The sequence below is a fragment of the Penicillium malachiteum genome, assembly GCF_028827825.1.
Source record: "Penicillium malachiteum strain IBT 17515 chromosome Unknown utg000005l:1.0-9002435.0:326005.0-9005861.0, whole genome shotgun sequence".
Classification (NCBI taxonomy): Eukaryota; Fungi; Ascomycota; class Eurotiomycetes; order Eurotiales; family Aspergillaceae; genus Penicillium; species Penicillium malachiteum.
The window spans coordinates 7,186,908-7,210,663 of NW_026643099.1; the positions used below are offsets into that span (position 1 = coordinate 7,186,908).

The following is a 23,756-nucleotide window of genomic DNA, read 5'->3' on the forward strand; positions in this document are numbered from 1 at the left end:
TATCACTCATTGCACAATTTGAACCAGTTCCAGTAAACCTCCATCTCAGCAATTTCAAGCATGTTCAAGCAGGACTTTTCGAATAGCAAGCGGAATAAAACGCAATGCAGATGTGAGTACCAAACTACAAGTAGCTGGCTCGAACTGTGCCATAACTGATTCCGTTAAACTCCAACTCAAATATCATCGATGCGGAGCAAGGTGTAAGAACCAAATTATAATTCACTTTGTAACACTTCTTGCCCGCAGAGTTAGTATGCAAGTGAAAGAGAGACTTTGGTATCCGACTCAAGTCTGACTCAAGCTCACACACAGAGGAGACACCTATTCCAGTGTTGGATTAACAGATCCAATGGACTAATCTTGGAGAAACTCACTTCGTGTCTTCTTACCCGGGGCATCCTCTTCAAAACAAATCTTCAATTTAACTTTGAAAAGCATATTGTGGTTTAGATCCACTAGCCGGTAGAATGGAAATTTTATGGGCGTATTCTCGGAAATGGGCTTCCCCTAATCGAGCTTAATGTTAACACCTTTCCAAGCTTGGAAGATGAGCTGTTTCCAATGGTTTAGATGGGTCTTACTTTCTTAATGTACCACGTGAGTTGGTCATGAACGTTCCACGTTTCTTCCCATGAGCACCATTCCTTTTCACACTCCTTATGGCGATTCGGATCGAAATTAGAAGAGTGCTTGATACCGTAATGAGCTCGAGCTATTCGATTGTTGACTTGATTTCCTTCCAATCCTCGAAGAACAGCGCCACTAAAGTTGTCAGTTTGTTTCTCTTAAATTCCAAGTTCGGAACGGGAATAGCTCGAGATAATATAACCTACCGAACGACGGCGGACCATCTGATTGGGGGAACAAGTATTAGAATTTAGCTCTTAGTAAATTGGGACAAAGACTCACGCATCACGAGGTTGCATAATCTCGATGCCCTCAAAACTCGCTTTGAGGCGCTTGTAGAGATATTCGGAGCTCCCGAATCCACCGACAAGTATAATGGCCTTGGAGGAATAAGTTGTTGATCAAGACAGAGAAAATGGATGATGCCTCATATCTCACCTTGGGTGGGTACCCAGCCTTTATGGCCTTCATCTCTTGCTCGGAGACCAGTGATTCGATCTGGCTCACAATAGGGTCGAAAATCTTTTCAATCTCATCCCTTGTCGTGTATTAGCATAGATCTTTCAATTTGTGGAAAGCGAGTCATACAAAGGCATATGAAGAATTCCACTGTAAATTTGCTTATCCGGGATATCTGGTACTCCAGGAAGTGGTACAATGGAACCTGTGTCCAGGAAACCATCCTGGTCGTCTTTCCCGGCGAAAAAGGGCTTCACATCATCTTGCCATCGACGCAATGCAACTCGACGACCCTGATCGGACAGGTATTTGTACTTTTTCCCGAGCGTCTCGACGAGAAAGGCCTGGAAGGCGTCATCTAACTTCGTCGAACCACATATGGCACCTATTTTAATTAGTACCTATGTGACATTTGGTGCGATCATTTTATCTGGTACCTGTTCCCTCTGTAACTTCTTCCATTCGTAGGGGCCTTGTCTGTGTTGTTCGATACGTGATTAGATCCTAGTATACGGAATACCTGTCAGTGAATGGGTGCAGAGGCACTGGAACTTGAAGCTTGGGCTATTTCAAGAAGACCCCAACCGATTTATACTCACGACTGTCCCGCCACCTGCATCGCAGACAATAAAGCAGTCACCATTCTATTGAGAGATAGAGATTTAGTATTAACAGCTTGCAATCTTCATATCGGAATACTCACTTCGATTGAGTTTGGTTGGATCATGCGGATCGCATGGACAGCTGCCGCCTCAGGTTCCGAAAGTAGAGCCAGGTTTCCCCTTGGGATTCCTGCAAGGTATGCAGCCTGCATTGTTAAATCCTTGGCCTTGTCAGACCAGACGGCGGGAACAGTGAGGATGTATTGCACATCCATTGTCTTCATGACACTTCCAATGCCGCGGCGATCCAGAATAAATTTAAGGTGGGCTACAAGCTTTCCCAGATATTCTCCAGCCACATCAACGGGCTTTTTGCGCATCTCGTCCAGGATACGACTGCTTTCCTTGGCTGGTCCATAACTGGATCTGTAATGCGTCTCCTTGCTGGTGTCGAGCAAAAGCTTAACACCCTTAATGGCCTCTTTCATATCATCGACTTGGTAACCCCATCGAACTTCGTCATTTTGATAGGAAATGATAGTTGGGGCCTTCTGTGAGGTACCTGTTCCAATAGTTAGTGATATGTCCCATCCCCGTTCTTAGATCACGTACTGTTTCCTCGTCCAGGCCAATCCTTAATCACTTCCATATCATCATCACCAGCTCCCTCTATCGCCCAAGCGATTCTAAAAAACAAATCATCAGATCACAACAATTTTATGTCATCGCTAGGCTGCTGTTTTTGGAAAACACTCACCCAGTGAAAGTTGTTCCAAAATCGATCCCAATAAAAAGCTTCGGTCGTTTGGCCGACATCGTGATTGGTTGTGCTTCCATGAGTTGAGGTTTCAGTAGTATGAAGGTATGAAGGATAAAAGTGAGGGGAAAGTGAGAGTATAGTAGGGGAAAGGTGAATAGAAAGTACAAGAAAAGGAGGGGAAGCTGTTTAATATATGGCAGTGTAGTAAAACTAGAAACTTCGTCATCAAATTGCAATCGAGATCGCCCCGGAGCCCAAACAAGCAATCGGCGATGATATATTCCCAACAAACGCTGGAGAGCGGTTAATTCCAACATCATCAATCTTACACCTTCAGGGTTTGAAGATTGACCTCTGATTCTAAATTTTCAATATGTGGTGGCTATTATATCCCCTTTTCAAAATAGTTTCCAACCTTCCTTTGGAAATGAGACAAGCCTTCAACTGGATTCAAGGAAGATACTCCACGGAAAGCCCGATAGTTCGTCAGGTGGTTTCTGATCGAGAGCCTGAGCGTGAAGAAACGATAGATCGCCCTGACTTAGGTCTGTGTCGTCCATCTTTCATATTCAGCAAAACGTACTCAATCTGACTCATGCAGATACAGACTTAGAATCTGGACCTGTCGATCAGACATCTACTTCCTCCGAGATGCTATCATTGCCCCACGAAGTTCTCCGACAACGAGCTACCTTCCTCCAAAACTCTAACCGCCGATATGTGTCCCGAATAGCACATGCAAATGAAGAGCTCCGTTCAATGGAGAAGAAACTTGGAGAGACCAAGGCAAAAAACGATACGATCACCGAAGAGGCTGAAGGCATCCACCAAAAGCTTCTTCAGTCAAGAATGGCAGAGCAGTCAGTGAATGAGCGGCTTCGCCGACAAACGGAAATACTCAATACTGCTCGTAAGAACCTGGGTGATGCTCTCGATGGAAATCAAGAACTCCTTCTCAAGGTCAAGAAACTTGAAACGTCCACAGACTTATTGAGTGATGACGAAGCAAAATCTATTCTCCATCGGCTTCATCATGATCTGGAATATTGGGTACAATGCCATTTCCCTCCCTTACCCCCGAAACTTGCTCCTCAAAAGAGAGACAGTGATGGTTCAAAAATTGACCCAACTCTTTTGTTCTTTGAAATTTGGACTTTTGTTTCGTGGTCCATATATGAGGTCTTCCTGAAGAGATGTATGGTTGGGACTCACTCTCAACTTGATCAAGATCTTTCTTTCATCGATTCGAAGGTGCATGAGCTATGTAAGCTTTGAATTCAATCAAAATACTGAGAGTTTTACTAAATACCTTCCAGGTCCACCTCACGTTGCACAGCATTGGCGAACTGCAACAAGTACGGCGTTGTTCTCACTGGGAGCTTCGATACTGGAGGATGACTGCTCTCATGTCATCTTCGAGGTGGAAAGAAGATATGCCCATCATTCCCGCACGGCTTCCAACCGAAGGCAAGCAGAGCTGAAGAAATTGTTTGGGGAATTTGTGGACCTGAAAAAGAAACTGCAGTGTCAAGTCGATACCTATTGTTTTCAATGGGTTACTCCCAGTTCGCCATTCAACCCAAACACAATGGCAAGCTTCACAGGAACCTGCGAACAGTTTGGAGACATTGAATACACTCTGTGCCCTGGTCTTTCCAAGACCAAGGTGGGATATGAGCCAATTCTATTGGAAAAGACAATTATCAAGCCAGTGAGATTGGCTCAAACGGCAAAGCTGGAGGATACCGACGATGAAGAGACTGATGAAGAAGAGATCAAGAAAGAACCCGTGGTCAAGAAAGAGCTTTTGATCAAGAGGGAGCCTGTGGTCAAGAGGGAACCTGTGGTCAAGAGGGAACATGTGGTCAAGAGGGAACCTGTGGTCAAGAGGGAGCCTGTGGTCAAGAGGGAACCTGTGGTCAAGAGGGAACCTGTGGTCAAGAAGGAGAATGGGACCCAGGGGAAATATGAGGCCGACGGAGAAGGCAGGCCTACCCGGGAAAAACGCGCCTTTCCCTTCAAAAAAGACGGCTTCAAAATGGAAAATATCAATATGTCAAAGGTACGACACAACATTTGAGGTTGGGAGAGTTGCCACTTCGCTAAACAAAAGGAGCTTCCACGGTCAACCTGGGGGCTTTCATCCTACATGAGCAGGATTATTTACCTCGCAGCTCGCTACTATTATCATTCCTAGTTACGAGAATGACAAGCTTTTATGCATACCTTGGAAAATTCCCATAGTAGTCGCTACATGCTTCGTAGTACGGAGACTAGTACGACTAACAGTCCAGCTGAGTACCTATAGTAGTATGCAAATATGAGTCACTGCCAACTTTAAGTTACTAGTAGTACCTACTAGGTAGGTACCAAGTGTATTCGAGCTGCAAAATACTAGTACTCGTATATTCCGAGTCTCAGGCTGCCACCTGAGCAGTGGTACTATTTCGTTATCGTAGAAACAGAAACTTCCAAAGTTGAAAGAAAGGCAAATGTGCCCCATAAATTGAAGCATTAAATCTAAGACTCGGATTTTTATAAGAGACTAGCAAGACGAAAAGCAGGGATTAATTGCAGCATCGCCAAGCGAATCCATCCATTTCATTGAGTCATAAGCGCTTAAAACCAGCATCTCTGCGAGTGTGACTCGTCAATCTAGAAGTCTGATACAGGATGATCCCATGATACTGTCCCTTTACCAAGAGCATGCAGAGTCTGCGGTAAAATGGAGAAGAAAGGATATAGAAAAAGGAATCGGTAACGAAGACAAGAATCTATGAGGCCGAGGCGTTGAATCGAGTCCGGAGTCAAATCAACCGGAAAGGGGGAAATTGAAGGCATAAGGGTTTGAGTACGGGGGAATCGGGGTTAAACGAAAGAACAAAAACAATCCTTTCCATCCACCGAACTACCGGAAAAAAAAAAGATGAAATGACCAGTGAAATGAACCCAAATACAAATGGAGAAGGAAAAAAAAGCATAAGAAACCACGTTAAACCAATCCCATAGCTGGTGAAGAAAAAAAGATCGTTAACCCACGCATTCGGCGCTGTGAGAGAAGCGAGCAAGACATCTGTTGATTGATAAGCCCCATCTAGGGTGTCGAATCCTTCAACAAGATGGGAAATAAAAACAAAGAAAGGAAATAGAAGGGAAAACAAGAACGCTGGAATAGAAAAAACCGACTGTCCCCGTTCTCGTGCGCAAGCATGGTGGAATTTCTTATTTCATTTCAATTCGTGTTTTTTTTTCATCGCCGCTTAACTTCCATTGCCCATCCATCAATCCCCTCGCCACGAGTTCCGGGAGAAATCCCAAGATCAATTCCCTCCATACCGGCTGCATCTTGCAACCACTCGTGTGCGGCCATTCCACCTGCGTTTGCACGCTTCTCGGGCGAAAGGTCCAGCATTGGTAATAAGAACTCGCTGGTGCGCATGCTCTCTTCCACAGTATAGTGGTATTTCTCGCGGAGCACCTCGGGGAGGGCCCAATGGCGGAGTCTGTGGATATTGCGAAGCTCACCCTTGCGGTTGAAGATCTCTTGAGACCACTTGCCAGAGAGAGACATTGACTTAGAGAATGGACCGAGCAATTCGATGATCTGCGCGATATGATCGTCATCCTTGCCGTATTTGGTTCCAGATTGGGGATCGAAGAGGTAATCGCCAGTGATCAATTCAAAGATCTAAATATAGTTAGTTGTGTTGCTCTAGCTGTGTAGCTTGATCGTTAGTATCAACAGAAAGGAAAACCTACCATACAAGCCATACTCCACACATCTGTGCTGGCACCCCACTTAGCACCTAAAATCACCTCTGGAGAGCGATATTGTCGGGTCTGGATGTCGTTCGTGAAATGGTGGCCCACCCAGCAAGCGTTTCCGAGATCAGCAATCTTGACGGAGATAATACTGGCGTCGATTTCCTCCTCGAGCGATTTGGTGGAGTTCTTATCTAGAGAGATACCAGACACTTCTCTCTCCAGGAGATCGCTGTGTTTATCAGCATTGGTACAGTTGTCATGAGCTAAGAGGAGTGCATACGCTGTCTTCTCTCGCTGTTTCTGTTTATCGTCCTCTTCTTCTTTGATGCCCAAGGCCTCTTTCATTGATGATCCGAGCTCCGGTGCTGCAAAAAAGAAAGTCAGGAATCGCATCGCAGATATTTCGAGGGGGTCACTCACTTGGCTCGTTCACCATCTGACTAAGACTGCTGTGTGAAATGGAAGAGGTGTGCTTAAAATCTCCGCTAAAGCTCGTGTTCAAGGGACTTGGCAACGGTTGACTGCCTTGGATCAAGGTGCGTCGGCGCCGACGACCATTGCGATTGTCCTCTTTGTTCTCCTTCTTGGCTTCTTCTTTTTGCACATGCGCTTGAACGATCTTCTCCACGTCTCCGATCTCAATCAAAACGTTCTCGGGCTTGAGATCAGTGTGAATGATACCACACTCGCGATGAAGATAGTCCAAGCCTAACAGCACCTGCTTGGTGATCTGCTTGACAATGGACATGGGAATACCACGGTGGTTCCATTTCTTGATCAACCCAAGCAAGTTCTCGCCGAGTACCTCAAAAACCATGCAAACATGAACTCCGTTAGGTCCCTTGTGTTCGAATGAGTCCAACAAGCTGACTACGTGCTTCCGGCCCGGGTGGGAGGGCTTAGCCTGAACGATGCGATTCAGCAGTTTGATTTCGTCGATCGCGGTTTCGGTATAGTGAGCGGCCGATCGCACCACCTTCAGCGCGACATGCTTGTTGGTGGTGGTATCCCTCGACAACCAGACGGTAGAGAAATGACCCCACCCTAGCTTTTGCACGATAACATAGCGCCCATTGTTGTAAGTTTCGCCTTCCTCGACTGGGTGGTAGCCACCCTTGCAATAATCCTCGGAGTCCTCCTCTTCAGCAGTCGTTTCAACTTCATCACCGGATGTTGTAGATGGAGAGCGCGACGCAGTAGCGCCGGAAGGTTTGGAGTTAGATTGAGCGGCGCCGCTGCTAGAGAATAGTGACATGATGGTTAGATCTTGATGGTTCAAGGGAAAATGTGCGCGAGGGAAAAAAAGAAAAAAAGAAGGCTAAGGGGGATCTTTGTAAGAAGCAAGGAGGAACAGCTGCCGAGATTGACAGAAGTCAAAAAAAAATCATGTTAAAAAAAAACATACGCATCAGTAGCCGTAGCTGGGTTTGCATCATTAGTGACGATCGGCTTAAGATCTGTTCCCTTTCTCCTCTTCTTTCCACCGTTGCCATTGGCAGCGGAGGCGGCAACCGAAGCCATCTGTTTACCCTTGTTCAAGACAGCCTTTGTAAGATCGACACTGTCCATAATGGAGAAAGCAAGAGGGGAGAAGGGTTCACCAGACGAGGCGGGGCACCGGGATGCGAGATGGTTGGTGGGAGACGGGGGAGGCGGTGCGCGCTTCACCGCAGAGAGAAAGACCAACTTGAAGCCGAGAAGAAGTAAACAAGGGAGTTCGAATTCAAAAATCGAGAAAATTAAAGTAATCAAGAATCGGGAATCGGGAATCAAGAATCAAAATAATAAAAGAAAAGAAAAAAAGGTATGAAATCGAATCGGCATAAAACTCTCTTTCTATGATCCTCTAAGGAAGTTGAGGGTGAACGGATGCCCGAGATCTACCCACTCCAATTGCCCGCAAGCAGCCAAGTTTTTTTCGACGGATGTGGCAAAAAAGGGGTCGCATTGACCAGGAACGTGGAATCACAAAAGGAAAACAGTGGACCTGAATCGTTCGCGATAGATATTAAGATCGGGGAGAGAAGGAAAGGAGAGTGGTTTAAGAGTGGAGTAAACTTGAGTACTAGAGTAAGTGGCTGGGGCTGATCGGGCGAGGATAGAGGATAGTACGCAGTTTAACCGAGTAATGATGCAGTGGAGCAAAGATGGGGGTTAAAAAGAGAAGATTGATGGTCTATAGTGTAGATTGTAGAGAGACTACAATGACTTTGAATCTCAATGAGAGTCGGAATATCCATCTAATATCATCAACTTGACATTGAAGGTCTCGACCACATCCTGATGTCACTGATCCCCGCTTTGATGCCAGTTGGTGGCTTAGTCATTAGATCTACAGATGGACCTTGACATCTCTGATAGTCCTTATGTTCAATATTCTACTATTATTATAAGAGAATTGTGACTCGCGTGAGAGAAATGAAATAAGCGTAGTATGTATCATTAATAGTATAGGAGAACTACCTGCGCATCTATTATGAGGGCATTATTCCCATTGAAAGCGTTGGAGGCAGTATAGAAACTTCAAGTTGGGAAATAATAGAATAATGCCCAAATGGATACCACAATAGGGATATAAGAGAATAATATGACTCAATAGGATCGGCACTTGAGATTTCATGCATATAGTAAATGACGAAACTTTCAAGTTCAAGTTGAATAAGGCCCCTGCGAAACTCCTTGGGCAGAGAGCAACATATCCGCAGTCTAATATGTATCACCTGGGCACTAATAATGTCTTTTTATTCCAAATTTCAAATCTTTCTACTCATCTTTGAAATACATGACAGCACATTCAAACCTAACCTTGGAATCAATGCTGAATATTCAAATGTTAGGGACATCACCTAGATAGATTGTTGGCATCACGATCTCTAATCATGTGGATGGATTATAGACTTCACTTACAATCCCAGTACTCATGGGTTGTAGATATCATGATAGTAAATACTATGTAAAGTCAAACACTGAGATCAACAGATATCTAGATTCATTGCATTATAAAATGTAGCTACCAATGAAGTCCCCAAAAATGGAGTGTTTGCATACCCTATATAGTTATAACCTCCTTGTTGCCTCAGGCCCATAATCTTGGTGGAGCTGCAGAATCATCTCATTACGTACATTTTCTGCCTGAGGCGATACAAAGAGCGGGGAGCTAAGGAAAGAAAGGTCTCCATACTCTGCGAACTCCATAGATTGTTCTGTCAAACTTTCACTTGCTCCACCATGTCAAGCCCATTTTCTCGCCGGCCCGTACCAGACTATTTGATATCTTCTCCTTTAGTTGCTCTTCTCTATCCCCTCCACCAACTACTCCTCCATCTTCGAGGTTCTCCGCGCCGCCCGCCTCCAGATGCCCATCCTATCCGCGTAGTCTGTATCTCTGACACACATACACAAGAATGGCCCGACGTACCGGATGGCGATCTGCTCATCCATGCCGGTGACTTAGCCAACGATGGCTCGGTCCGCGAAATCCAAGCCGCCGTAGACTGGCTCCGCAGTCTTCCACATCCCCACAAGGTCGTGATCGGTGGTAATCACGACAGCTACTTCGATTCGCGCTCACGCCTAGAAGAGGACCGTGACGACCACTCCACAAACGGGTTTGCGGCAGTCTCCTCTTCAACGGCATCCATCCGCTCACTCGATGACTTCAACGGCGCATCCTCCCGTATCGACTGGGGTGATATCCACTACCTTCAGCATTCATCCGTCACACTCGAGTTTACTCCCCCACAAGCTGACAATTTCGACGACTCCCTCTCTTCGTCATCAGCTTCCCTACTTAGCACCCATCCCCGTCATCTTACCGTCTACGGCGCTCCCCAAATCCCAGCTATTGTTCCATTCGGCCCCGAACACGCTTTCACTTACCCTCCTCACCACGATGCCTGGTCGCGCACCGTTCCCCCTGACACAGACATCCTAGTCACGCACACCCCGCCCCAGGCTCATCTGGACCTCTCACCTATTTATTCCATTGGATGCCCGAACCTCCTCGCGGAATCATGGCGCATTAGACCTTTGCTCCATGTCTTCGGTCATGTCCATTTCGCCGCGGGGAAGGAACCCATCTTCTGGGATGAGGCCCAGCGAGCCTGGGAACGACTCTGTGCTTCGCGTCGACCACGCGCACAGTACGGTCGAGTGCGTGCACTAGCGGGTTTTTGTCGAGATCTTCTAGACCCAAGTGGGTGGGTGGATGCGGCCAGAGTAGTCTTTTATGGTGTTATGGGCGTTATTTGGGCGCAGGTATGGGGTGGGGAGAGTAACGGAGGTGGTTGGTTTGTTAATGCGGCGTGTATGTATCGCAACTCGGGGCGTCTGCGGAATCCTCCACAAGTCATTGAGCTGTGAACGTGGTGAGAATCTCATAGGAATTTTGCTCTTTGTTTCTGCTCCTGGTGTTGGGCATGCATAGCGATTCTTGCTTCTTCGGGCTCGGGTCCGAGTCACTCTGAAATTCTCTCTACCGATTGTACATATGGTGGAAGAACTCAAGACTGTTTATACTATTCGACTGCATATAATTGAGGGCTATGTCATCTGGCATGACGCTATACCGAGAGCTACTAGTACCGTGACGCTTAATGGAATAATAGTAAATAATAATATTGCTAGCGATGCTAGTAATAGCGAGAGCCCGGTTTTCAGCAGCTACATACACAATTGGGAAGAAAACATGAGCTCATATCTGTAGGTCTGCAGTGCTAGTAAGCCACTAATCGGACCGGGTACGATCATCTGAATCTGAATCTGAATCATCCATGTTGTCGTCGGGTACACTAGAAAATTCTCCTCGGAAGGAATCAACAAAGGGAACAGGGTCCTGCTTTGCTCCATCCACAATCATTGCTCTCAGGATAGCCGAGATCTTGTTAGGATCCTCGGAGTTGTGTTGCTCCATCTTGACAAAAGCTCGCGCCCAATCTCCGCTGTCCGTGATATGATGAAACCAGAATAGACTTCCAATGGCTGCTAGTCCCGAGACTGCACAATCGGATTTTCCAGCATCACGATGAGCACGATGTATCATAAGCCATGTAACGGAGCAACTGGTGCCTCGCATCATTATGATCGATCAGTCGATATTTCTGGGGCTTAGCTTCAATCACCACCAGGCTGCATTGTAAAGAATCCTCATCGCCGAACCAAATTGAATAATCTGGTTGGCCCGCGATATTACAGAATTGACCTTTACAGACAACGTTCTTGAATGAGAAGTGGTTGTCTGGTTGGATTCTGGGCATCTCACTGTTCGGTAACTCCCATCCTGATGATGGGTTTAAAATTTCCCAGGCCATCTTTCGTGCATAAAACAGGAACAGACACATTGCCAGTGTAATATCAGTTTCAGGTTGTCGTGTTTCGAGCATGATATCACGTATAGTTCATCAATTAGTATTCTGCCACATGATAAAATAGATATAATACTCACGCCAGGCAGGAGGGAACCTCGTAACAAACCCCGGTTCACACCAAGTCTTCATAATACCCTGGTGGACACGGTGAATACCAAAGATTTGTTCAACATCCCGATAAGAAAAACTTGTGATATCAAGATCCATAGACCTGAAGATAGTTTTTGCAACCACACATGTGCACCTGGGCATGTGTAGTTCACGATACGTGTTTTGTGACGAAATTAGGATTTGTGCTTCGGTTCTCCAGTAGGTACTGCCAGTGGCACTCGAACATGTCGATCCCGAAGAAAGGACCGCGGAACTTCAAGTTGGTCTTTTCAAGTTGATCCTTCACGGTTACCAAAGCCCTGTGGGGGAGAGATGGAAGGATGTGATCCTAGCTCGTTGAAGTCAAACTGACTACCACCCAGTATGTATTAGTTCCAAGGTTCTCCAAGACGAAGGATACTAGAGGAAGAAACTTGAAACATTTAGGTATGATGCAAAAGATCATGATGGAGAGTTCATGCCCAGGTGGATCCGAGTCCGAGTTCTGAAATAGACTCGGATCTGCCTAATGGACACATTAGTATCTAGTAGAGGTGATGGAAACGACCACCGCGGCGGGCGGTGTCTGTATTAGGTATGATATCGAACTTGGAGCGCGAACTTGAACCTTGGAACTTCAAGTTGAACCCATATTAGGAAATAGTATTGATTTTATGTCCAACACCGCCCACATACTGATAGATATTGGCCAGGTGAGCAAAAGTAAATAGTTCAAATGTTGAAAGCATGACAATAACTTGAATATTCCAAGGTTTGAAAGCCGCCCAGATCATTCCACCTGGTTCAAACCTTGGAATGTTTGGTGAAGAACAATCTTCAAGTTTAGGCCCTGCCCAGGTGCTGTGACCTGGTTGGTTATTCAAAATGTTGAGGCTACATACCTAAAACATCGTCCAATTTACGTTCAAGTTGGTCTTCAAGTTCATGTGCCTATGTGATACCTCTAGTGGGGTTCAAGTTACTAGTGGCATCGTGATGCTGGCGATTCCGATTCAAGTTCCGATGTTCCAAGGTTCAAATGTCGTGCCGAGATATATATAGTATCCATCTTGAACTTGAATGTTAGTGTTGATGGATGGACTCGGGAACAACTTGAACTTGAAGTTTGACATCGGACTCAAAATGACTGTCGGAAGTTAATCAGACCAACCTATGGATCAGACTCAGTCACGGTGTTCGAAGTTTTAATCCCTCCGAGTCAGGCTTGCAACTTGAACTTTCCAAAGTTAAGATTAGTATGCCAGTGGAACTGCCAGTGGAGTCCCGAGGCCCACTGGCACTTATCTCTGTCAACTGGTGGACATGTAGGCTTCAATTCCAAGGTTGTTGAGTCAGTGCTCCGACATTTGGATACTCCTCAGATGAGGTTCGTCTTTTTGAATCTCTGGATATTGAGAGCCAGCAGCCATTAAAAGTAGTGTCACCTGGAAAACCTGAAGGAAATATCGAAAGCAGAGTGTTGGTAGACGGAATTATGTCTATATGCTTGAAAATACTAGTAGTATATACCACATGCGCACAAACAAAATTTACAACTTGAACTTGAAATCATAACCCAGCTTGACCTTGGAACTCCTCGCTTCAACTTCAACCACATTCATTTACAGCTTGGACTTCTCATTGAATCGCGGAGCCTCAAGCGGGTCATAAGCTCGCAAGCCCAGAGTATCCGAAGGAATCACACCATAGTGTCCGCTCAACAAGCTACGAGTATCCAAGTAGCTCGGGCTCAAGTCCTCAATACGGTTTGCACCAATCAACCGCATATTCATCTCCATCTCATCCTTCAGCAATTGCATCGCTCGGTCCACACCATCCTGTCCATACGAAGACATGGCATACAGGAAGGGCCGACCAATACCCACACCCTTGGCACCGAGACACAAGGCTTTCAGGATATCAGTGGCACGACGCACACCTCCATCAACGTAAACCTCAATGCGCTTCTCCCAGCCTCGTTCCCGGAGCGCAGGCATCACCTCTGCCAAGACCTCAATTCCCGACCGCGCAGTCTCAAGCTGGCGTCCACCATGGTTAGACAAAACCACACCCTCAACACCGGCTTCCACAGCACGAAGCACATCCTCAACACATTGCACACCCTTCAACACAATAGGCATCTTCGTGATTGACCGGAACCAAGGAATATCCTTCCAAGATAGCGCAGGATCAATAAAGCTAGAGATAGCGCGTGCCGCACCCTGCGATCGATCCACATTACTATCACCAGATTGAACATCCGAGCCCGCATCCGAGAACTTGGATCGCATATCCTTCTCACGACGACCAAGCTGCGGGGCATCGACGGTAATGAATAATCCCTTGCATCCGCGCTTCTCGGCATGCTCGACAATCTTCTTCGTAATAGCACGGTCCTTGTTCACGTATAATTGCAGCCACTGCACCTGGTCACCCTGCTTGGCGTCGATGATCTCGTCGAAGGAGCATGAGGCTAGTGTAGGGATCATTTGGATTACATCGTGTTGCTTGGCGGCGCGGGTCAGAACGACTTCGCCTTCTGGGTGTCCGAGTTTACCGAGTGCGGTAGCTGTCACGTAGAATGGGATGGAGGTTTTGCTGCCTAGCATGGTGGTAGACATGTCGACATGTTCGACGTCGACGAGAACGCGAGGACGGAACCAGATTTTGTGGAAGGCTGCGTGGTTTTCACGCATAGTCTGCATAAATGTTAGCATCTAGCATTGACAATGGTTTGCTTCATATGAAGGTAGGCGATAACGTACGATTTCATCATCGGCACCGCTGGAGTAGTATGCCCATGCTGTCTTCTTCATCACTTGGCGTGCGACCGCCTCAAAGTCCATGAGGTTGTAGCATGCTGCCAGCGGTGGCATCAGCTTGATGCGCTCTTGGCGATCGGCCTCCTCCGGGTCAAAGACTTTCTCCTTTTGCTCGACAGTGCTCATATCCACCTCACCGAGGTGCTTAGACTGATCGAGGAACTTGTCCAAGGTGTCAGGCGGATGAATAGGATCGAATTCCTCGGTCGCATCTTTGCCAGCATACTTGAGGATAATTTTTTGGCCACCGGGATGTTCTATATTTATCACTTGTTAATGATTGTACTCGAGTGAGGTAATTCTGCATTCCTCATGATTCTTACCGGGAAGGAATTCAGTGACGTCGTAGGCCTTGCCGTGTACGATGACCCAGCATGAGTCCTTGGAGTTGTGCTCGGCGACTTTGGCGCCGGTCAATTTATTTTGAGACATAATGTAGATATGCAGAATGCGAAATGACTGAACAAATTCAATAGGAAAATCAAGGTTGAAAAGTCAAGTTTCAGTTGAAAAAGAGTTCGTTCAGGGACCTCGGGTTAATGGAGTCCGGGGACAAAAAGTTGCGGGGAGCTCTCGGCCGACTCGTAATTATGAGAAAGGATAACACCATTTTGGTCTTTCGTGCGATAGAATTAGTATGTTGATCGACTGCAAGCTATAGAACACGAAGTTAATATTCTTGATTTCTTCAAGTTTTGTTTGACTGAATTCATAGAGATGTATGGCAATACTGTTCGCATATGCATAAAGCAACCTCCCGTCGGGAATGTGAAGTTCAGCCAGTCACAATGTTTGTATTACATGACGGAGTCGATTTCCAGCCATTGGAAGCAGGGGATTCTCGGGTTGGTCCTTGACATACCCCTTGCTTCATGTATCTGCGCATTCGGTTTTGTATGGAGTACAATGTAAATCAAAATCGGAATTGATTCAATTGAATTGTATAACAGACCAGAGCGAGTATAGGTATCAACCAGTTGGCGGCAATGAGTAGTTGTGGCCTGATAAACTAGGTGTTCATCACCTGACATTTCTTGGTTGCCTCAGGCAACAAACCATCTCTCAACTGGTCTAAACTCTCCATACCAGACTGAATCCGTCCATAAATCTCACCTCTGGATGACCTTCTCCCCGGTCTCACCATCCATGGGCTCAGACCATCTCAATTCAAGATCACCTAACCTTCAAATTGCAAACTAAAACCTCAAGGTTTCTATGGTTGCGGGATCACCACCGGGCCCCGATCTACGCAAATCATAAGTCTTGGCTGGCAGACGCCACTGCAGATCATCAGTTAAGCTTCAAAATCTTCAACAAGATTCTGGTTAAACCAGTAGAAAAAGAACGAGGAAACAAAATCTACCGCTCTGGACAGGAAATATGATATTGGTATCTCAGAAGCATCCCAAGGCACAGTGAATGAGCCGCTGATGTAACGGTGAGAACGTTTTTCGATTGATCCCGGCGCTTCCGAACAGTCCACGTACTCCCTCATGCTCATCTCCGCTTGTCGGGCGTTCTCCAGCTTTTAATAACCAGTATGGAGTAAGGCTGAATCCTTCTTCCTCGTGGCAGCCCCCTTTCTGTACAGGCTCCAGGGTGCAGACACGAGACTCCTTCAAGACCGGGCGCCGGCTGTGGCGTTTTCCCCATAAAGACAAAACCGGATTTGTGCTCGTGCTCAAGTACCGAAAACACTCGTCTAAACCCAACCCATCGGTCTCCTATGAAGATGCAATTCATAGAATTTCCAGAGCCTTGTCAGATAGGACTATGGGTCGATTTATTTTATAAATTATATTCTTAGCTGAACCACGGCAGACTTTCCTTTAACCATTTAGGTGTAGTAGTGCTCTGGTCGAATGACGTTGGAGCTGCGGGATCCAGTGGAGACCACAGAGCAATGAGAATCTTGTTTTGACCCTCAAATCTGCGTCATTATAGAAAATACTGCTATCTGATCTCAGATTCCTTCCCCATAATTCAGACATGTCAAGTAGAACCTGGGGGCTAAAGAGCAAAAGAATAGTCACGAGTATGGGTTTGTTGGATCTGTTCTCCGTAGTCGCCATCACGGACGCATCCTTCATCCTATGTCTATAGTCTCAAACTGCCGACCAATAATGAAAGAGAGGGTCCAATTTCAAGAGCCACTTGAATTTACTTAGACGCCCTGACCAACACGGGATAGTAAGATCGGACGACGCGCAATACGCCCGGGCTCTTATTCACTAGTTCAACAGGGGCTCAGGGCTCGTGTGGTTAAACATAATCCCCGCGTTTTCGTGAATGCTGTTAGCCCGTGTCTATGGAGGTTGCAATTATCGTGAAAATTGAATTTTCAAGGTTTTCAAGTTGGTTCTGTTAGTTCTTATTCATTGGTTTCAATATTTAACCGGAACATGCCATTTGATATCCATTGCTTCGAGAATCTTTCCACGGATGGCTCCGCTATGACGCTTCAGAATTCATTGTTCGATTTTTCTGACAGCTGCCCAGGCACTTCCTATGGTCAGTCCGTACAGTGATGCCTAATAATTCAATATTTTCTATCTACAGGATTTTTGAGAAATGACGTGGGTCTGGATCTCGCTTTCGGTGTTTTCTCGACTCCGCTATACTCAATGTGTGAGCGATGATTCGTGGACCAATTTCGGGGACAATTACTAGAATGAGAATGAAAATTCAACTGAGTGAATAGATCCAACATCATATTTTTCTACGATGAAACAGAAAAGAAAAAAGAAAAGGATCAACTTGAATGTTATTCTTGTACAGGTGCATATGTGCAACCCTGTCCCTGTCCCGCATACTACATAAGTCCCCATAATGTAGTACCGGGGCCATAGTAAACCCTGTGGCTTACGGGAGACTCGCGCAAGTTTCCTGAATGGATACTATATGGGGATAAATAATATCAATAATGTGATATTTTATTAATTTCTTACCTATTTACTTATTTACCGACTGAACGGGTTTCGAATACACAGAGTAAGGAGCACATACATCTCCAACCCGATATTCGGCATTAATTGTCGGAATACCCGTACTAGAATTAAATTCATTATTTGAATAATTTGTTTAATTTCGTTCTATTCCCAAGGGATGACGATCTAAGAGTGGGTCATTATGGATCCACTGATCCGCTTAGAACGCCGCTAGTTCGCGAGCGGCGCATTCTTGCATCATCTTCATCCACTTCATGCCCGGTCTCCGTCCTTGTTCGGGAAGTACGGTGACGGCATCCCGAACACACTCAACCCGGCCCCTCTTAGGATCTCACGATAACAAGAAATGCTAACCTATCGCGAACAATTAACCCCTCTTTACCCTGACATTTTCATCTTTCACCGCTATGCACAAGCCACACCGTCACGGCCCCGTTGGAGTTAAATTTTCTATAGTACAATGATGCTGGGTAGCCATTCTAGGCCTTACCCAATGATACTTCAATACATACATCTACGCACACACCAACACTAGCTCTTCCTACTAACCCCCATTCATAACCTCGTGCGGAGTTTAGATTTCCATCTAATCTATCGGAGCAAACCTGTACGACCGTGCACTCGAGTTTAGGTCGGGACTTGCCCGAAGACTGTCCGAAGTCCGGATGATAACACACCCGAATTCACAAAGACGCCGTTAGTGGGATCTCAGTCGGCTCAGTTAAGGGATCTGGAGAATACAAAGTACACGCGACAAAGTTTTCATTTCGGCAGACCCAGTCCAATCTTAATCTCTTTTTACTGGGTTCTATGGGTACATGTACCGCGCTCCAAAATAAATGGGCCTGTTGAAATCTCGTATGATACTCGACCATTTGCAATATCTGGACCATACCAACAGGACAAGAACCACATTTTTCACTCTCTACATCATCTAAATGGCTCATCTACTGCGGGACTCAACCGTCCTTTTCGTGGACTGTTAGCCAACAATACCTGTTGTGTTCCGGGGCCGAAGCATATACCAATCATGATGCTTCGAAAGAATGGAAAACTTTTGCCGGGATGAGATTAGTGCCATGTAGAATGATTAATTTTTTTGTTATTTTCTGTTCCCTGATGTCATCAGGGACGCAAAGCACCGCGCGCTGGTGGAGCCTCTCGATAATGCTTAATCCATCATTATTGATGCATCCGGGAACTGGACTCCACCACTGCGGGTCTCCCTTGACAAACCATGTACGTGTAAAGTGGAGTGGAGCTATGAATCGGATGCGCACTCGGCTTGGAACCCAACGAGAATTTCTGGTGTTTTTTTGGAATTTTCATTTTTTTTGCACTCGGAACGTCTCCTCGTTTAGCGTGAGACAACCACCACGGGGAAAAGGATGGAGAACATGCAGCCCCCACGATGTATCTCATTGCCACTTTCGTATGGCGGTTGGGTCTCACAGAGACATTCAAATATCTCCCCCTTCCCTCCCCGAAGACTGACTTCTTTCTTTTTTTGATCATCTCATCCCCTTTCCTCCACAGAATCATCCCCACTTCCATATACGACTTGGGTGGTAGAGAAGATTTAGGGTTATTTCGTCGGTCTTAAGTGTATTCGACATCTTTACTACACATACAAAATATACAGTCGACAACGACATCCCTCACCATGTCGTCCGTGTCGTCCCCATCTTTTGCGGGTATGTCCGGCAGGAAACTTTCCCTGACCGTGTCTACCATCGCTACTATGGGTTTCTTGCTCTTCGGTTATGATCAAGGTGTCATGTCTGGTATCATTAACGCTACCGATTTCGACAATGTCTTCACTGCCGCCAGGGGCGACTCCACCATGCAGGCCCTGATCACCGCTGTCTACGAGGCCGGTTGTTTGTTCGGTGCTATGTTCGCCCTGTTTACTGCTGACTGGTTCGGCCGTCGTCGTATGGTTATGCTCGGTGGTTCTATTATGGTCATTGGTGTCATTATTCAGGTTACTTCCTTTGTGGGCCACATTCCTCTGCTGCAGTTCATGTTCGGCCGTATCATCACTGGTGTCGGTAACGGCATGAACACCTCCACTATCCCCACCTACCAGGCTGAGTGCTCCCGTACCAGCAACCGTGGTCTGCTTATCTGTATCGAGGGTGGTATCATTGCCATCGGTACGGCTATTGCCTACTGGATCAACTTCGGTGCTTCTTACGGTCCTCCCGCCCTTACCTGGCGTTTCCCTATTGCTTTCCAGATTGTCTTCGGTATTGTCATCGTCGTTGGCATGTACTTCCTTCCCGACTCCCCTCGCTACCTCATCTCCCGTGGTAAGATCCACGAGGGTGAGTATGTCCTGGCTGCCCTTGCTGGCTGCGAGATTGACTCCCCTGAGACTCAGCTCCAGAAGCAACTGGTTATCGAGTCAATTGAGGCTGCTGGTGCCGCTGAGGGTTCTGGCTACAGCGATCTCTTCACTGGTGGTCGCACCCAGCACTTCCGCCGTATGCTTATCGGTTCCTCCTCTCAAATCGCCCAGCAGCTGTCTGGTTGCAATGCTGTCATCTACTACCTGCCTGTTCTAATGGAAGACTCCCTTGGCATGGATACTACCCTGGCTATGATTCTCTCCGGTGTCAACATGATCATCTACGCCATCTTCGCCACCTTCTCCTGGTTCTTTATCGAGAAGATCGGTCGTCGCAAGCTCTTCCTTGCTGGTATGGGTGGTCAGACCGTTTCTATGGTTATTGTCTTCGCCTGTCTGATCCCCGGTGGAACCGGTCCTTCTAAGGGTGCCGTCTTCGGTCTCTTCTTGTATATGGCTTTCTTCGGTGCTGCTATGCTTCCTCTGCCTTGGTTGTACCCCGCCGAGATCTCGCCTATCCGTACTCGTGCCAAGGCCAACGCTGTTTCTACTTGCTCTAACTGGCTTTTCAACTTCACTGTCGTCATGATCACCCCTGTTATGCTTAGCTCTATCGGCTGGGGTACCTACCTGTTCTTCGCCTGCTGGAACGCCTTCTTCATCCCCATCATGTACTTTTTCTACCCCGAAACCGCTGGTCGCAGTCTGGAGGAGATTGATATCATCTTCGCCAAGGGTTACTGTGAGAAGATCAGCTACGTCCGTGCTGCTCGTGAGCTTCCCAAGCTCACTGATGAGGAGGTTGAGCAGAAGGCTCTGGAGTATGGCTTCGGTGATCTTGGTCACCCTGAGGATATGGAGAAGGGCAACGGCCGCTCCTCTTCCTCTGATGAGCAGAACCACCAGGAGGAGTTCAACACCACCACTCTTGAGGAGAAATAGATTCTCCACCTGTGTGCATCTCGACTAAGGTCTAGATTTGCTGATGCCGATCATGTCTATCGCTGATCGGTTGGCAAGCTACCTGATCGATTTTTTCTTTTCTTTCTTATTTAACCCCTTTCATATCCTATGTCTTTCCTATTATTATGGTCTCATTTCCAGGACTGGTAATCCGGACCCCCCCTTATACCCATTGTTTTTTGCTATCCAAAAGTGCACCTGTTTGATGAATTCATGTTGATGTCTGGGATTAATGGCTTGACTTTACAGTTGAGTATGGGATGTTTCATGAGTTTCATTATGTCGATTGGATGTGCTTTGTATTATGAGGATATAAATCCATGACTTTCTCCAAATTCCTAATTTGGTATCCCGTACCGTTGTAGATCAATGTAGACTCCTTGCATACATTATGATGTTAGGGCTGAACAAGCAAATAAAATTCAACCATCTTTAAGTCTATAGGTTCGAGTTCATGTTTTTTTGTCTGCATTTGCCTTTTTGTATTGGTGGCTGGTCATAACAAGGGGTCTGATTGGCTGGAAGGTCAGATGTCCTGTCTACATCCCTGCCTTCTCCCCGATGTCTTTGTTTTCCAATGACCCCTTCAGAAAAGCTCAGACTTCAGATACCCCAGATTACTGTGACCCTTATGAGTCACTTAACAATCCCCTGACTTGAGCACTCAGCCACTATACGATACTGACCTGGTGACGACCTTAAAATAGACCGTCAGCGATACAATATGAGATACTGAATAAATGTACAGAGTACTAGTTAGTCACCTCGGAATGTCGCCACTCGTATACCTTGATATTCGGTTCTTTCATCGTAACTACCACCAATGAACTCTCGCGAGGTCTGCAACCCCCATCTTTCACAACTCTCTCCCTGCATTATATAAAGCCATCGGTTTCAGCCCCAAGCATTAATGATCACCTTACTACCAAAAACCTTGGAAGGGGGATGACTCCAACGTGACCACACTGCCTGGTCGGCTGATCCCGCTCTGTCCCAGTGTTGCCTTGTTTTGAGAATACCATTTTATTCCTCTACTCACTCTCTACTCCTTACCAAAATACTTATCAATATCATCACTCCATTCCTGTTCCATCACATCATTCCATATACCCGTTCAAGCGCGTCATATCTACACTTGCATATTGCATAGATCATGCCCATAACCCGCCCCCACCTCAACCCCGCGCCATGAGCTCCTCACTCGAGGCCAAAATCGTCGTCCTAGGCGCGCAAGGTAACAAAGAAACCAAAATATCTCAAAACAATAACTTCCATCTAACTATTTATTTTTATCTGTATTAGGTGTAGGAAAAACCTCCCTCGTCCATCGTTATGTCCGAAATTCCTTTAATCCAAGCACAACAACCTCAACCGTAGGCGCGTCATTCATCACAAAACGCGTCCTAGATACAACTTCCGACACAACTGTCCGTCTCCAAATATGGGATACTGCTGGCCAAGAACGTTTCAGATCTATCTCCCGCCTTTACTACCGTGGCGCGCACGCTTGCCTCCTTTGCTACGACATTACGGATGAAAATTCCTTCCAGGAAATGGCGGGCTGGCTAAGGGAGTTAAGGAAGAATATTGGAGATCCGGCTGATCCGGATTCCCCACCCCTGGTTATTCACGTTGTTGGTACGAAGTCGGATATCGTTGCGATTGATCCGAGTAAACGACGTGTTCCTTTTGAGAGGACTATTGCTTATGTTGCCGAACAACTTTATCCTTCGAGGGCGAGTACCCCGCCTCCTACGGCTGGGATTGGGAGTTCCATAGGTATGGGACTTGGGTTTGGGAATTTTGGTCATGGGAATAATGCTGGGAATGGGAGTGCGGTATCGGGTGGAAGTGCGGCGAATGTTTCGAATGGACCGTTACAGAGTCCAGATAGTAAACGCAGCTCTGCGTTTTGGGGTCAGGAAATTGGGTGGGATTGTTGTCATGAGATTTCTGCGAAGGATGGTGAGGGTATTGAGGAGGTTTTTAGGGTCATTACGAGGAAATTGGTTGAGCAGCGGAATCGTCGTGATGCTGATTTGTTGAGTGCGGTCACTTCACCTCTTGAAGGTCCGACTACGACGTTTGCGCCGGGTACTATAGATGGAATGGGCAGCTTTCGTTTGGGATATGGGGATAAGAGGAGGAGTTGGTTGGGTCTTGCGACGCCGACTGTTGGGGAAGCGGAGGAGGTACAGGTTATGCAGAGTGCGAAGCGAAAGGAACGGTGCTGTTGAGCATTGGTGATGAGAATAACAGTGTGATTCATGATTTTTATTCGGTGCGATTGATTTGGTTTTTGATATCCTGGAGGTTCTGTTCCTGCATTTGGTCTGGCGTTCAACTTGTGGTTCATGCTCATATACGGTTCTCGTGATCTAGTGCATCGAGATGATGTTCATAGTTAATTTATCATACACTCGTTCGAGTTCAAGTTGCAATGATTCTGTAGAGCACTTGAGTGACCATTCCTATATTCTAGTCTATGGATTCTGTATGCTCTAGTACTGGGATCTATTGCAAGGTTCACTGTACCTAGTCACTCTAAGTCTCGACAAGGTTATTTGCCCTTGACCCAAAATGGATGCAGCCTCGATCTGATACTATCTACATGTCGATAAGGCTGACTATATCTGCCTTCGCGACGAATGATGTCTTCTTGTCTGATAAATCTGCTTCTCTGGTATGACTCGAACATGGCTATGCTGAACATTTACTTCCGATCGAATTATAGCTCGAGCCGGTGGATCCAGTGCAACTTGAAACGGTCAATCTCCGGGGTAAGCTCTAGTTAGAATGACCATAGAGTATTTCATCAGCAAGTGGGATGATCCTCAGCCTGATTGTAATCCGTGCTGAATAGTTGTTTCACAGGGCGATTAGGTGCTGATCAGTCCAGCTCTGTAGTATATACTATCATGATCCAATTAGAGAGCTGGCGCTCAGCCTCATATGCGCAACATTTTCTTGCACGTTGAATGGATAAGCCTGATAGGGACAC

At 46.4% G+C, this 23,756-nt stretch overlaps 8 protein-coding genes across 8 annotated transcripts; 4 read left to right on the forward strand and 4 right to left on the reverse strand.

Moving 5' to 3' along the window:
- Positions 1–124: 124 nt before the first annotated feature.
- On the reverse strand, positions 125–2,507 carry N7483_012669 (Hsp70 family protein; the record flags this gene model as incomplete). The annotated part of the gene is made up of 12 exons (XM_057096096.1): positions 125–324; positions 378–510; positions 585–765; positions 837–854; positions 913–1,010; positions 1,069–1,168; positions 1,219–1,474; positions 1,527–1,593; positions 1,689–1,733; positions 1,793–2,253; positions 2,304–2,377; positions 2,449–2,507. 12 exons carry the CDS (start codon positions 2,505–2,507, stop codon positions 125–127), a joined length of 1,692 nt encoding a protein of 563 aa, XP_056942067.1.
- Positions 2,508–3,102: 595 nt separating this feature from the next.
- Positions 3,103–4,531, forward strand: N7483_012670 (uncharacterized protein; the record flags this gene model as incomplete). Its single annotated transcript, XM_057096097.1, has 2 exons — positions 3,103–3,715; positions 3,768–4,531. The coding sequence occupies 2 exons, from the start codon at positions 3,103–3,105 to the stop codon at positions 4,529–4,531; spliced, it is 1,377 nt and encodes a 458-aa protein (XP_056942068.1).
- Positions 4,532–5,701: 1,170 nt separating this feature from the next.
- On the reverse strand, positions 5,702–7,785 carry N7483_012671 (serine/threonine-protein kinase; the record flags this gene model as incomplete). Its single annotated transcript, XM_057096098.1, has 5 exons — positions 5,702–6,139; positions 6,211–6,445; positions 6,497–6,581; positions 6,637–7,451; positions 7,622–7,785. The coding sequence occupies 5 exons, from the start codon at positions 7,783–7,785 to the stop codon at positions 5,702–5,704; spliced, it is 1,737 nt and encodes a 578-aa protein (XP_056942069.1).
- A 1,659-nt stretch (positions 7,786–9,444) lies between these two features.
- Positions 9,445–10,578, forward strand: N7483_012672 (metallophosphatase domain-containing protein; the record flags this gene model as incomplete). The annotated part of the gene is made up of 1 exon (XM_057096099.1): positions 9,445–10,578. One exon carries the CDS (start codon positions 9,445–9,447, stop codon positions 10,576–10,578), a length of 1,134 nt encoding a protein of 377 aa, XP_056942070.1.
- Positions 10,579–10,942: 364 nt separating this feature from the next.
- Positions 10,943–11,293, reverse strand: N7483_012673 (uncharacterized protein; the record flags this gene model as incomplete). The annotated part of the gene is made up of 1 exon (XM_057096100.1): positions 10,943–11,293. The coding sequence occupies one exon, from the start codon at positions 11,291–11,293 to the stop codon at positions 10,943–10,945; it is 351 nt and encodes a 116-aa protein (XP_056942071.1).
- A 2,001-nt stretch (positions 11,294–13,294) lies between these two features.
- On the reverse strand, positions 13,295–14,926 carry N7483_012674 (L-lactate dehydrogenase (cytochrome); the record flags this gene model as incomplete). The annotated part of the gene is made up of 3 exons (XM_057096101.1): positions 13,295–14,371; positions 14,438–14,751; positions 14,818–14,926. 3 exons carry the CDS (start codon positions 14,924–14,926, stop codon positions 13,295–13,297), a joined length of 1,500 nt encoding a protein of 499 aa, XP_056942072.1.
- Positions 14,927–19,105: 4,179 nt separating this feature from the next.
- On the forward strand, positions 19,106–20,734 carry N7483_012675 (putative MFS monosaccharide transporter; the record flags this gene model as incomplete). Its single annotated transcript, XM_057096102.1, has 1 exon — positions 19,106–20,734. One exon carries the CDS (start codon positions 19,106–19,108, stop codon positions 20,732–20,734), a length of 1,629 nt encoding a protein of 542 aa, XP_056942073.1.
- A 1,209-nt stretch (positions 20,735–21,943) lies between these two features.
- On the forward strand, positions 21,944–22,992 carry N7483_012676 (Rab family GTPase; the record flags this gene model as incomplete). Its single annotated transcript, XM_057096103.1, has 2 exons — positions 21,944–21,989; positions 22,058–22,992. The coding sequence occupies 2 exons, from the start codon at positions 21,944–21,946 to the stop codon at positions 22,990–22,992; spliced, it is 981 nt and encodes a 326-aa protein (XP_056942074.1).
- Positions 22,993–23,756: the final 764 nt, after the last annotated feature.